The 14,523-nt window shown below is 44.0% G+C and overlaps 1 protein-coding gene across 4 annotated transcripts in view; it reads right to left on the reverse strand.

The window, feature by feature from the left end:
* Positions 1 to 14,523, reverse strand: part of CCDC186 (coiled-coil domain containing 186) — a 603,510-nt gene that overhangs the window by 525,584 nt on the left and 63,403 nt on the right. For all 4 annotated transcript variants that reach the window (XM_078643863.1, XM_078643862.1, XM_078643865.1 and 1 more), the window contains exon 2: positions 306 to 1,014. In XM_078643863.1, coding sequence (XP_078499989.1) covers positions 306 to 976 — 671 coding nt within the window. In that variant the 5' untranslated portion in view covers positions 977 to 1,014. The remainder of the gene's footprint in view (positions 1 to 305; positions 1,015 to 14,523) is intronic.

A 14,523-nucleotide genomic window follows, 5' to 3' on the forward strand; every position in this document is an offset into this window, starting at 1 on the left:
GTAGTAAACAGATATTTGTATCGATCATTGTTATGAATTTGGTATCTGAAATAAAATATGGATTGACAAGCCTTCTGTGGTAATTAAACATCATCAATCTTTTCTCCGTTATGGCTATAAGCTTGTTCATGCATTTGAGAGTCTTTATTATAGATTTACCCCCTCCAGTATTTCGGCACCACACTACTCATCACAAAGTATAGTGCCTGAAGTATATAACGGCGAACATAATAGGCAAAGATAGCAGTAATGGTAGAAGAAATAGAAACAATTTGTAATTCAATACAATAAAATATTACACTTACTTTTTTATAGTGAGCTCCTGCTGCAAGTATTTATCATGCATACATTTTTCTAGCATAGATACAGCATGCTCTTCCTTCCTCATTCCATTTGGACATTTAAATTCCGCTAAAATATCTGTGGACCGGAGTTCGGATTCTATTTCCTCTAACAACGTCTCCTGTGTGGAAGAAATCTGCATCTGGGACAGAAGATTCTTAGTGCACTCTGTATCATAAGGACTAGCTTGGATAAGGTTTTGCAAAGATTTGCTTGAGGATTCTGGTGTCCGTACGCCTGTGAAAGACTGCTCTGGGCCACATGATGCTGACAGTTTCTGTACATAGTCTCCTCCAGGTAAGCAGTCTGAGGTCCGAGACAATTCTCTTGGCAAGCACAATTCAGCACATGGTTCTCCGCTACCTTGGGGATCAGGCAAACGATCCTGGCACAGTTTTTCAGTCAGGTCTTCACAGTTACTAATATGCTCCGAAATATTTCCAAAACCATCCTCCGAGTCTAACAGTTGACATTCTTCAACACAACTGCTTTGATCTTGAATATCCACTGCATTTTCTCCTTCCTTCGATAAAGGTGCAATGTCTGCCTGCCCATCACTGTTATTGGTCAATGATGCAGAAGACAGTTCAGTCTCGGTCAGAGGAAGTTCGTCACAGGCCTCTAGACACTGCATTTCTGCTGCATGATCTTTGTGCTTTTATTTGAACGTGTCTACATAAAAAAAAAATGAAAAAATAATTATTTGTTTTCCATAGAAACATTGTACAGTTTTCATCATTATGTGAGAAGTTGTTAAATATGTGCTACATTCTGCAAAATGCTGGCTTCTGAAATACTCACTAGCAGAAATTTGTTCTTCAAACCAGGCCCAGTAAGAGACTTTTGTTTTCCATATTAAGGGGAAGAGTACCATCACCTCTACATTTTTGGCAGTCTTTTTAACACAATGTACAAGGGAGTACACAGCCAAAAGGTATACAATCCATTAGCATTTTTGGGAGCAAAAAGGTTTCAACACAGAACTTCTTATCTGATACAGCGGAAGCATCGCAAAGCAATTTCAAGTCAAACTGCACTGGCTGTAGTTCTTTAGCTTCCTGTATGACAAGGTGTAACCAGATCTTAAGCAACAGTGGCCAAAGGGAGGTGCGAAGCATTTTCTCAGGTTCACTGACTTTGTCCACAAGAAGCCATGTGCAAAGAAAATATCTCCGAAATTGATCTTTTACATTTTTATCATGTCTTTTATGATAATCATGTACCACTGAAACAGGTAAACCTGCATTCACTTTCTACCTAAAATACCCAATACCTCTAAATGAATTACTGTCCACCAAAGCCACACACCACCACAGACAACTTTGACATCTTAAGGGCATCACAATCGTGAAGCCTAAAAACAAGACTAGCCAACTAACAGCTACAATTTTCTTATCACAGGAAAGTCTACATACTGAATGATTTCATTATCATCAGCATCAACCATTTGTAACCATATGAGATAGGTGGCGATTACAAAATCTTACCCGCCGTCTACTTTTTTACTAAAGACATCTGCAAAGAAGTAACAAGTAAGGATTTATCTGATGGCAAGTGACTGCCACCTTTGAGGACACGGAAAAATCCGGCCCTAAGGCTTCTGCTGTTTAATCAACCTTCTGTTGATTCATTCAAAAATTTAAAAAATAAAACATGCGGGGGGAGGAGCTTGGCGCGCGTCCAAGATGGCCCCAGGAACCGCCGGGACTATCCTCCAACATATCCTGAATTTTCGACACAGATTTGGTTGACTGAGTGGTAGAGGCACCGAGTGAGACTTTCCGCGGTCGAATCTGACGTCGGGAAGTGAAGTTGGGGCGATTGAGAGATCGGGGCCTGAGCCGGAGGGGGACCGGGGTCTCGGGTGGGAGGTGACCCGGCTCCAAGTTGAACGGAAGTGACCGGCCCGGACCCCCCTTTTGGACTTTTGGTCGCGGAAAACAAACTGTGGGTGCTTTCGTTCATTGGGGTGTCCCTCCCCCCCCCCCTGATGAAACGTCCCCCACTGGTGTACTGATAATATTGTACGACTACGTCGTCCCCTGGGAGGAGGCCTGGTGACGGATTACTTTCGGCTGCTCGGAGATAACAGAGGTGCGCTCTTGGGACTGGCTTGGCTTTGGCGATGGCGACCAAACCGGAGACGGAGAAGCCCCAGTTGAAATCGTCCAGAACAAGCCGTACAGTGCAATCCAATAAACTGGATAGATACACTGTCACGAAGAGCTCGCCTGGAGCGTCTGGCCGATCCCAAGATGGCGGAGTGGTGGATCCAAGTCCGACACTGGAACCCACATTGCACAACGTGATAGCGGCCTTTGAGGGCGTTCGCACTTCTCTTGACCAACAGATACAATCTTTGGACCACAAACTAGACACTGTAACCATTGAGGTCAACCTGCTCCGGGCGGATCTCACCAAAACGAATGAGAATAGATATAAAGACTTCGAGCCTGATGGACGATGTGGTGGAGCTCCAACGAGAAGTGCGCAACTTGAGAACGGCTGGAGAGATACAGGGCCGGCAACTGGATGAGTACGAAGGAAGAGCCAGAAGGAACAATGTCCGCCTGACCGGAGTTCCGGAGAATGCCGAGGGACAAGCCCATGACTTATTTGTGGAGGACTTAATCACCAAACATTTGCAGCCAAAAGGTTTAAGTTCCTTCTTTACGGTCGAGAGGGCACACAGAGTCCCAGGAGGGAGACCGCGTCTGGGTGCTACTCCTCGGCCAATGATCGTGCGACTCCTTAACTTTAGAGGCAGAGATACTATCCTCCAGGCTTCCAGGTCACAAGGGCCTCTGCAATTTGAGAACTCACTGAACTTTTATCCTGATTTCACCCAGAAGGTCCAGAAGCAGCGGCAGAGTTTTCAAGGAGTTAAACAACGACTGCGAGCTAAGGGGTATAAGTATGCCTTGATATATCCAGCAAAGCTTCGAGTGGAGGTGCATGGAAAGACTTGGTTCTTTGATAACCCGGAGACGGCGTCGGACTGGGTCGATGGACTAACAACTCAGGCGGAGTCCCAGGAGCGCGATGGCAAGGAGACGGAGGAGACGGAAGATCAGTGACATTTTCGAACAGTGGGGATGTGGAATTGCGGGGGGGAGGGGGATACTGTAGTGTATACATCATCCTGATTGACTTTGCTAACAGTGTTGACTGTGGCGGGATGGTGGGGATCCGGGATACTGGACTCCTCCTCAAATCTATATTTAGATAGGGGTTAGTTTGTGTGAAGGGCGATAGGCACACTGCGAGTTGGGGTTTGGCGATGGCCGAGTGCAGGAGTGCAGGGTGAGGGGTGGGAGTCTGGGTGTGATGGTGAGAGTGAGAGTGTGTTTTTTCATTTTTTTTTTCTTTATTTTTTGATCTCAGGAACAGCCATGATATTGTATTTTGAACTGTGCAGGTGCGGAGTCACGTAGTTCACAGGGGTCTGGAATGAGGGTACTGAGTTGTAATGTCAAGTGCCTGGGGGACAAGATCAAAAGAGGGATGGTGAACCAGCTTGTTAGGAGACATGGCCCGGACATAGTGCTTCTCCAGGAGACACACCTGATTGGGAATACATGTTTGGCTCTACACAGGGGGGGTTATAAGTTGGTAGTGCACGCAGGTTTCACGACCTGGTCGAGAGGAGTGGGGATCTTGGTCAAGAACTCCTTTCCGCTGTCAGTGCAACACACTTGTGTCGACCAGAGGGGGAGATATGCTGGAGTCTCGGGATTGGTTTGGGGCCGAACTGTGACTTTGTTGTCTGTGTATGTGCCGTCGGGATTACAAACTGAAACTTATCGAGATCTGGGGAATGTTTTTCTTTCGTTTCCTTTGGGAGACCTGGTGATTGGTGGAGACTTTAACTCTGTGCTAGATGGGGGATTGGATTGCTGCCCTCCTCGGGTGCTCCGCCCATCGCAGCGGTGGCTACCGGAATTCCTTGCATCTATGGGTTTGGTTGATGGATGGCGTGCACGTTACCCGATGTCCGTTCACTATTCACATGTTTCCGCGGCTCATGGTAGTCTTTCTCGGCTAGATTATGTATTGCTCCCCGCTGGGATGACGCCTAAAATTTGTGAAGCGCGTTATCTCGGGAGGGGTGTCTCTGATCACTCTCCGTTGTGGCTGGTCGTTCCATTTGATTTGCCGGCGGCTGGCAGGGTAGCTCCTATCAGCGCGTGGCAACTGAAGGACACGGTCATTAGGAAAGATGTCTTACGTATGTCCGATAGGTATTTCAAAGAGAATGCTGGCTCCGTTGAGTCGGCGCGGACATTGTGGGAGGCATACAAGACAGTGGCGAGAGGGGAAGTGTTGTCCCTGGTTGCCGGGAAGAAGAAGAGGGCGCTGGCAGATGTGGTCCGGTTAGAGACAGAAATTCAGAGCTTAGAAAAGAAATTCAATGAGTCAAGGGCTCCGGAGGACCTGCATCAGGTACGCCTTCGTGAGGAGTATCGTGTTTTAGTACGCAGTAAAGCTGTGGTTGCACAGGCGGCTGTGCAGAGCAGAATATATGAGCACGGGGACAAGGCCAGTAAACTAATTGCCTGGCTTGAGAGAGGGGCTCTGACTTCGATGTTGGTGCCGGAGTCATGCCGTTTGCTAACAGACCCTCAAGAGATAGTGGACGAGTTCGCCGATTATTATCAGGCGGTGTGGTGTGTACAGCGGGGAATGCCTATACGGAGGCGGAAAACAGTGACATGATCAGGGACATTGCTATGCCCTGTCTGTCGGAGGAACATAGAGATTACCTTGACTCCGCACTCACGGACGATGAAGTGGACCAAGCGATTAGGTGGGTTAAATCAGGCAAGGCGAATGGTCCGAATGGGATTCCATTTGATATTGTACAAGTTGAATGCTAACAAGCTGGCCCCATATGTGCGTGCTATGTTCCTGGAGAGTAGGGATGTGGGGGAGCTCCCGTACGATCAGCGTATTGCTAATGTGGTGGTTTTATATAAGGAGGGAAAACCCAAGGTGCAGTGTTCTTCGTATAGGCCTATATCCCTGTTGAACGCAGAACCCAAAATCCTCGCGAAGCTCTTGGCAACTAGACTAGTCAAGGCTATCACAACTTTGATTCACCCAGATCAGTCCGGATTCATGCCGCATCGAAACACAGCGTTGAATCTGCGGCGGTTGCAGGGAGTCCTGGGAGGTGCCTCGAAAATACATGAACAGACGGTACTAGTCTCTTTGGATGCGTCGATGGCCTTTGATCAAGTGGAATGGCGGTATTTGTTTGCGGTCTTGGGGAAGTTGAGGTTCGCCAGTGAATTTATTGGATGGGTTCGCCGGTTGTACTCCAAACCTTTGGCTAGAATAATAGTCAACAATTGCAAGTCCCGCGACTTTCAGCTTGGGAGGGGGACGAAACAGGGATGTCCTCTGTCCCCCCTGTTGTTTGAGCTTGCGATGGAGCCACTGGCTGCGTGGGTGCGTTGGGACAGGTCAATTCAGGGTTTGCGTTGGACGTCGGAATGGGAAGACAAGATTTCGTTTTACGCAGATGACGTTTTGCTATACCTCACTAGACCTAGGGAGTCGTTCGGGGTCTTCCTGGATGTCTTAGCCATTTTTGGTAGATATTCTGGTCTAGTTATCAACTGGGATAAATCGGTGATGTTCGTAGTGGCAGGAGACCCTCCGGTGATTACGCAGTCTTGTCCTGTGCGGTTAGAAACGGTAGGATTTCGATACCTAGGCATCTACGTGACACTAGGCTCGCAGCTGCGGTATGAAAGAAACTTGGTCGCTCCATTGACTAGATGCAGGGCAGATGTGGAGCGTTGGAGGTCCCTTCCGCTCTCTCTTTTAGGGAGGGCGGTCTTGTTCAAGATGATGGCACTTCCTCGGTTTTTGTATGCGTTGCAGAATTCGATAGACCTGGTTTGCTAATAAATGTTTGGGGTGGGAGGGTAGACTTACACTAGCTACCCAGTTAATGAATTCGGAGAAGTTGGGGAGTATGTGGAAGTCGAAAGGTTTTGACAAGTGGGACCTGATTGGCATAGCGAGGATTGGGGATGTTTGGAAGAAAGGCGCAGTGCACACGTTTGAGTCCCTGATGGCCCAGTACCACCTACCCCAAAACGAATATTTTCGATACCTACAAGTGCGACACTCCTTAGACACACATGTTCCTATAGGTACGGTTCTTCCGGAAGCTTCGCCTCTGGAGGACCGAGTGCTAGATGGTCATATCCCTGAAAAGACGATCTCCCTAATATACCGTAAGTTGGTGAATCATTCTGAGGATCCACTGCGGAAGATCAGGGCCCAGTGGTGTGAGGATGGATTGGAACTGGATGATGAGGACTGGATAGCAGCGGTGGCCTCTCCCAAGGAGGTGGCGATTCAGATGCGGCTAAGGCTGGTTCAGATGAAAATCTTGCAAAGATCATATATTACGGGGCCGCGTCTGGTCCGTATGGGATGAGCTGATAGTGGTGCGTGCCGGAGGGGATGTGCGGAAGATGGTACCCAAATGCATACACTGTGGCATTGCGAGCGAGTGCAGGAATTCTTGTTGACCATACATGTAGAACTGAGCCAGGCGTTGGGTATCGAAATACGACCTGAGGCTCGGCGTTGTTTGTTGAATGTTTGGGAACCGTCTGATTTGAATGAGTCCCAGAAACAATGGCTGACGTTGGCGAACATGGTTGCCAAGCGCAACATTGCTCAGCTCTGGGGTGCCAGCCAGACGCCAGGGGTCACCAAGTGGGCAGGAGACCTAGACTGGTGCATGGTGCGTGAAAAGTCGGTATACGTGGCCAGAGGGTGCCCTCGAAAGTGGGGGAAGATTTGGGGACCATTGAACAGCTACAGGGGTGATATCTGTGCCCCCCCCGAGCCTAGCCTTGATGAAGATGTGCCCGATAACACGGAACCCTGAGACTTTAATGTGAAAATGTACTCCTGTTTCCATTTTTACGCACCAGTATTGTAATGTTTTGGCTCCCCTGAGAATTTATTTTTTGATTTGTATGTGTGTTTTATGATTTCATAAAAAGAAATATAAAAAAATTAAAAATAAAACATGCACACGCAAATCAGTTTTTGCCAACTTCTAATATATGAATATTCAAAAGTCTGACCTCAATTAAATTCAAATGTCAAACACAAAGACCATCGTCAAATTAAACACTATTTTCAACGTGATAAAGCTCAAGTTATGTTAAAAACAAAATCCACATTTAAGAGTGTATTAACAAACAACCCAATGCATTTTGGGTTATAGAAAACCCTTCTTCAGGGGTACATATAAACAATTCACATTACAAATAAACAATGATGGGCAACGGTTAGCTGCCTTCCTCCGGAACTGCAAAAATAAAAGAACAAGAACAAAAACATATATCACTATACATATTCATATTGAAGGTTGAATCACAAGTGAGCGTTATTAGGATTTGCACCCACAATGGCCAATTTAAAAAAACAGATTGATGACAATGACTCGGACCGAGTGTGGTGCTCTACGATATAAACGTGAACAGATACGTGCTGCCTAATGCGGTTTGGTGATTGTGAATCTGAGGTTTAACAACAATAATTCCTCCGTGAAACGGGACTGTGTACATAATGGCTATCAGAAACCAAGACGTGTGGTGTCTGCTGTGCATGCCATTACAACGGTGACTTCAAAAACGTGCATGCAGTCAAGAAACGACCAGTGAAGTGAAAACCAGGGTTATCCCATGAATGCTTACCCCAGGAGATCGCTTTCAATCGAACATAAAAAAACAATAGCTGTGTGACTAATTAAATAACCGCTTCAATATGCTGAGACAACTGGTGCCAAATATCTAAGAAGCGACGTCTCTCCAAAAGGATGATATATCGCTCTGCAACTGTAAAGAACAAATGCAAGCGTATTCATTTGGTGCTTACTCGCAAGATGACCTAAACCGATCCTTTGCCCAACGCGTATGCATGCCTCTTACCTAGATATACTGGCTTTGTGTACATACGCTCTGAAAAACATAAAGCAACCATGTGCGTTATACACTGATTCCAGTTAAAGTTTTTAAAGGAAGGATACTCGTTTGTTCAAAGTTAACCGCGGCTTACCCGTAGTGTATAGCAGAAGCGTTGATTAGCGACTCAAACCCGTGATCACAGAATGAACGTGAGTGCGTGCTGACATACGTGTGTCCTTTTAGAGGGCAGTCATTCCTGAAACAAACTTTATTGAAAACCAGTGTACTGATGCTAATAAAAAACGAACCTAAGTGTCAAGGGGACATTTCTCACCAACCTCAAAACAAAGAAAATGATTAAATAAATAAAAGGATGAAATAAAACGACCTGAAATGTAATCCATTGGGCTGCACTTGCAAAGAGAAAGTACATCCTGTGTGATATGTAAAACTGCCAATGTCTATGAGACTAAAGAAAACGTTGGTGGTGCCACCACGATTGGTGCATATATGAGTGCACATGATGAGGATGATTGGACCAAAGTATTAAACGACATCAATAGTAGACTGGATGCTCATGCAAAGGGGGTATATGATCGCAAGATACGCAAGTTCAGACGTGACACCATAGACTATAAACTTGACGAAGTATACACCAGGGTGGAAGCATATGAACAAAAAAGATTATTTTTAAAAACAGGGAAAGCATCGTCAGAAGAGAGCGTGGTGACAGACCAAGAATTATCACTACAAAGACCACCTGTATCACTCACTACAGAACCATAAGTAGGATCAAAAGAATGTGAGACATCTACATCTGGAGGCAAAACCTCTTTTTTAGCGAAACATCCAACCATCCTCCGGACAAAACCAATCTGGACAGAGAAAACGGACAAGGAGGGGACAAAACAACAAATAAAACAGTAGAATCGGGCCGGCCCCAACGCAACCTGAAGAAAACAGTAACTTAGTGGTGAATATATCCAGATGAAATGCTTTAGAAACGGAAGTGGCCTTGTTCAAATTTATGCGCAAACTACTGATGGTCAAGAAACTACAAAACCCATGGAAAAATTTCGTCCTTTTCGCATAAGAGTTTGGACAACTTAGAGATACTTGTTAAAAAGAATTTGTCTTCCGTTAAGTATGGCATACCGACACATTCCAATTTGACCAGCAAGGAGCAGCGCATTTTCAACTCACTGAAACAACAAAAACTTGACCTTTCAGCCGGCTGATAAAGTGGGCTAAAGAACAGTGATGGATTAAACTCAGATCTGTTGACTGGGTGTGAGTGTTTGATTGGTTCAGATGCTCCGTCCATCACCACCCTCTTTTGTACCGCTTTGTTCGCCATAAGTTGGCAGGGTATGCTCAGACGTGAGTCCCTTGCTCACTTTGCCACTGGATTCAAGCAAGCCTGGCTGAAGACGGCTGAAATGCCAGAAACCGGTCCTAGGAAGCTTGTTTCCAGTCCATAGAAGGCATGGCTTGGCAGTTCGGGCTGGACTGTTCCCATGAGGCACAGGGTCAGACTGATTTGCATATGGCCGTGTCTGAGCTGGGGTGGCAGAGTGGGCTAAAGAACGGTGATGGATTAAACCCAGATCTGTTGACTGGGTGTGAGTGTTTGATTGGTTCAGATGCTCCGTCCATCAACACCCCCTTTTGTACCGGGCTGATAAAGGGGGAGCGCTGGTCGCTATGGATTCCATGTTCTATGAGCAAAGCGTAAACATGCATGTTCACAATATGGATACGTACATCCAGCTGGACACAGATCCTACATGCTGATATTAGCCATGATATTAACTAGAGCAGAGGAGATGGGCTGGATCAATGAGTCTACAAGAAAATTCCTGCAAATCATCACACCTAAGACACCGCATATGCTTCCAAAGATCCATAAAGATACAGCAAATCCTCTTTTTCAACCTATAGTAGCAGGTTGTGGATCCATTTATGAACCCATCGGACAGTATTTAGACCATCACCTACAACCTCTTGTACAATCTTGGGGCGCATACATCAAAGATACCACTGACTGTTTGAACAAACTTGAGGCAATCCGTCACTACTTTACAGAAGAGATCTTACTATGCACCATAGACGTGGTAGCTTTATATACCTTGATTCCTCACAATGAGGGATTGGAAGCAGTGGAATGGAGACTTTTGAACAGTTCGGTACAGGACAACAATGTTTTCTTTTTTGCTATAACTCCTACAATTTTCGCTTTACCATAGTTACTTCTCTTGGCAAGGGAAGCTTGTTCTACAATGCACAGGTACCTCTATGGGGTTTCCAGGAGCTCCATCCTACGCGAATACTTACATGGCGCACTTCGAAGAGATGCATATTGTTCACCGTCCAGAATGGTTGAGAAATTTAATATCATACATGTGGTATATTGATGATATCCTCGTAATCTGGAAAGGCAATCAGGACACACTGGAAGAATGCATAAATTAACTTAACTTATGCAATCCTCGCATCCAATTCACATCAACAATTCACTCTCAAAAGATACACTTTTTGGACATTGAGATTCCAAAAACTAACACGGGATTATGTACATCAGTATATAGAAAACCCACAGATGTAAACAACGCTCTACACTTCACGAGTGCACATCCAATCTTAAAAAAGCATTTGCCTGTATCGCAGCTTATCAGGATTAAAAGGATAACATCTCACCTAGAAGAAGCTGAAACGTTAATTGACGCACAACTGCAATGATTCAAAGAACGGGGCGATCCCCAGCATATTTTAGCAGCTGCTAAGGAAACGGTAGCTAACAAGAGACGTAAAGATCTACTAAAATAAATCTGTGAAGTAGTCAAATAGGAGGGAAGTGTTTGTTTTGAAACATTCTGAGCAGGCTACAAAAATAAAAAAAGATCATTACTAACCGATGGGAAATCATAGAACAGGAGGTCGATTTCAAAGCTGTTTTCTCAGACAAACCGATATTTGCGCACACTTGTTCAAAAAACGGGAATTACTAAAACCGGCACAAGTTGAGAACACCAAGACCAACAAAGGAATGAGTAAATGTTGGAACTGCGGGCAATGTAGTAATGTGATTACAGGAAACACAGTCACTAACCCACACACTGGTAAAAAGATTCAATTAAAACACACGCCGGATTGTAATACAGAGGGCGTGATTTACGCTATCAAATGTCCATGCGTACCAATATACATAGGTAGAACATCTCGTAAGATTAAGACTCGGATAATGGAGCATAAAAGTATGATTCGCAACCAAAACTGCAATTACTGCTTAGCGTCACACTGGGACACCTGATACCATACCGCAGATCAGATTCACTGTATTAGAAAAAAATTGATGTGTTACCAGGTATAGAATTTAATGTGTTGTTAGCAAGAAGGTAAACATTTTAGATTCATTACTTAGGGACGATCCTCCCCGGGGGTCTAAATGATCCTGATGAGCTACTGTGTTTTATGTAGTGGTTTTCTATAGATATTTGTTGCCATGCTATGTAAAGGATTTGTATTCATATATGCACCAATCGTGGTGGCACCACCAATGTATTTTTGAGACATTGGCAGTATTGCATACCACACGGGATGTACTTTCTCTTTGCAAGTGCAGCCCAATGGATTACATTTCAGGTCGTTTGGTTTCATCCTTTTATTTATTTCATCTTTTTCTTTGTTTTCAGGTTGGTGAGATATGTCCCCTTGACACTTAATTTCATTTCTTATTAGCATCAGTACACTGGTTTTCAATAAAGTTTGCTTCAGGAATGACTGCCCTTTAAAAGGGCACACATACGTCAGCACGCACTCACGTTCATTCTGTGATCACGGGGTCGAGTCGCTAATCAACGCTTCTGCTATACACTACGGGTAAGCCGCGGTTAACTTTGAACAAACTAGTATCCTTCCTTTAAAAACTTTAACTGGAATCAGTGTATAACGCACATGGGTGCTTTATGTTTTTCAGAGAGTATACGCAAAGCCAGTATATCTAGGTAAGAGGCATGCATACGCGTTGGGCGAAGGATCGGTTTAGGTCATTTTGCGAGTAAGCACCAAATGAATACGCTTGCATTTGTTCTTTATAGTTGCAGAGCGATATATTATCCTTTTGGAGAGACGTTGCTTTTTAGATATTTGGCACTGGTTGTCTCAGCATATGGAAGCGGTTATTTAATTAGTCACACAGCTATTGTTTTCTTTTGTTCGATTGAACACGATCTCCTGGGGTAAGGATTCATGGGATAACCCTGGTTTTCACTTCACCGGTCGTTTCTTGACCGCATGCACGTTTTTGAAGTCACCGTTGTAATGGCATGCACAGCAGACACCACACGTCTTGGTTTCTGATTGCCGTTATGTACACAATCGCGTTTTACAGAGGAATTATTGTTGTTAAACCTCAGTTTTACAATCACCAAACAGCGTCGGGTAGCACGGATCTGTTCTCGTTTATATCGCAGAGCACCACACTCAGTCCGAGTCGTTGTCATCAAACAGTTTTTTTAAAATTGGCCATTGTGGGTGCAAATTCTAATAACGCTCACATGTGATTCAACCACTAAGATGAATATGTATAGTGATATATATTTTTGTTCTTTTATTTTTGCAGTTCCTGAGGAAGGCAGCTATCCGCTGCCCATCACTGTATATTTGTAATGTGAATTGTTTATATGCACCCCTGTAGAAGGGTTTTCTATAACCCGAAATGCATTGGGTCATGTGTTAATACACTCTTAAATGTGGATTTTGTTTTTGACATGACTTGAGCTATATCAAGTTGAAACTAGTGTTTAATTTGATGATGGTCATTGTATTTGACATTTGAATTTAGTTGAGGTCATGCTTTTGATTATTCATATAATAGAAATTGACAAAAACTGATTTGGGGGTACATGTTTTATTTTTTTTATTTTTTATTGAATCAACAGAAGGTTGATTAAACAGAAGAAGCCTTAGGGACACAGCGGTGCACTGCACAGGGCCGGATTTTTCCATGTCCTCAAAATTGCATATATTAATCGGGGGTCAGGGCCAAAACCCCACTTTTGCAGGAGCACACTAAACCGATTAACTTAGGTATAATGAAATAGGAATTAAGGGTAAAATTTTGAGCATAGGGTGTGCAGTTTAACATATTCACACGGAACATAAAGTGACTGCCACCGCCTCCTAACCACTGAAAATGCGGAGATTAAAACACAAGATCACTACAAACCTAAAATCTGCTCATAAAAGTTTTGGCTAAAATCTTTAGTTATTAAATAAAAAGTAAATGTGAAATCGTTAATCTACATAGGAAAAGATGAATTCCATGTAACATCAGATTTCATGCCACCAATGTTACTCATGCCCCCCAACGGGAGGTGGTCAGTAATCACTGAAGGGATAATGGTTTGTCTCGCATATAGTCAGGGTTCATGCCCTGCCATGAAACGGAGATCATTAAACTTTTGGCATGACATCTTGTGCTACTGAGGAGGGTTCTGACTGACTCTTAGTTGTGCTCAACCGCTCTTCAGCATTTAACATATTGATCACCCTGTTCCTTTTAGCTGCTTGACCAGGGTCCCTAACTCCAATTAAAAGACTTTAAACGGTTTCCATTCTTTTTTTGAGCCCGGAAACAGAAATGGTCTCATTCTGTGCCTTTTTTTCAGAGAGTTACCCTATTCAGCGGTGGTCACTAATTGATATTTAGTATCTAGTTTGTTCCATATTTAAGACTTTGAATAAATATCATCTGAGAGCTAAATTTTATACGCTCTAAGTAACATTTTCTAAAGACTCCACATTGTTAAATAACATTTAAAAGAGTCTTTGTCCAAGTTTTTTTTTTGATGCAAGCTAATTACTACTAATCTAACAGCTCCAGATTGCACTATACATTGTCACAAAACGGCACTCATCTCTTGCCTTGACTTGCCTTGTGAGCATTGACATTCGAGTTCTACCATTAGTGGTATGAACCTTAATCTCTTTTAAACAACTTTTCATACAAGATCCTAGCATTGTCAATACAAGCAGTAACCACATGGGATCACAGATGCAGATGACGACATAATGAGGCAATCTAAAGGGTTGTTCTGTCTGATATGCCAATTAACCTGGCAGAGAAAGTCATTATTTAAAGAAGACAGCAGATTCTCAATCAAAATAATACCACACAAAATACCAAAACACTAGCGTATTCCTATACTACCAGACGTAGTCATTTTACAATCTTCAGTAC

This window comes from Lissotriton helveticus, chromosome 5_1 (genome assembly GCF_964261635.1).
Source record: "Lissotriton helveticus chromosome 5_1, aLisHel1.1, whole genome shotgun sequence".
Lineage (NCBI taxonomy): Eukaryota > Metazoa > Chordata > Amphibia > Caudata > Salamandridae > Lissotriton > Lissotriton helveticus.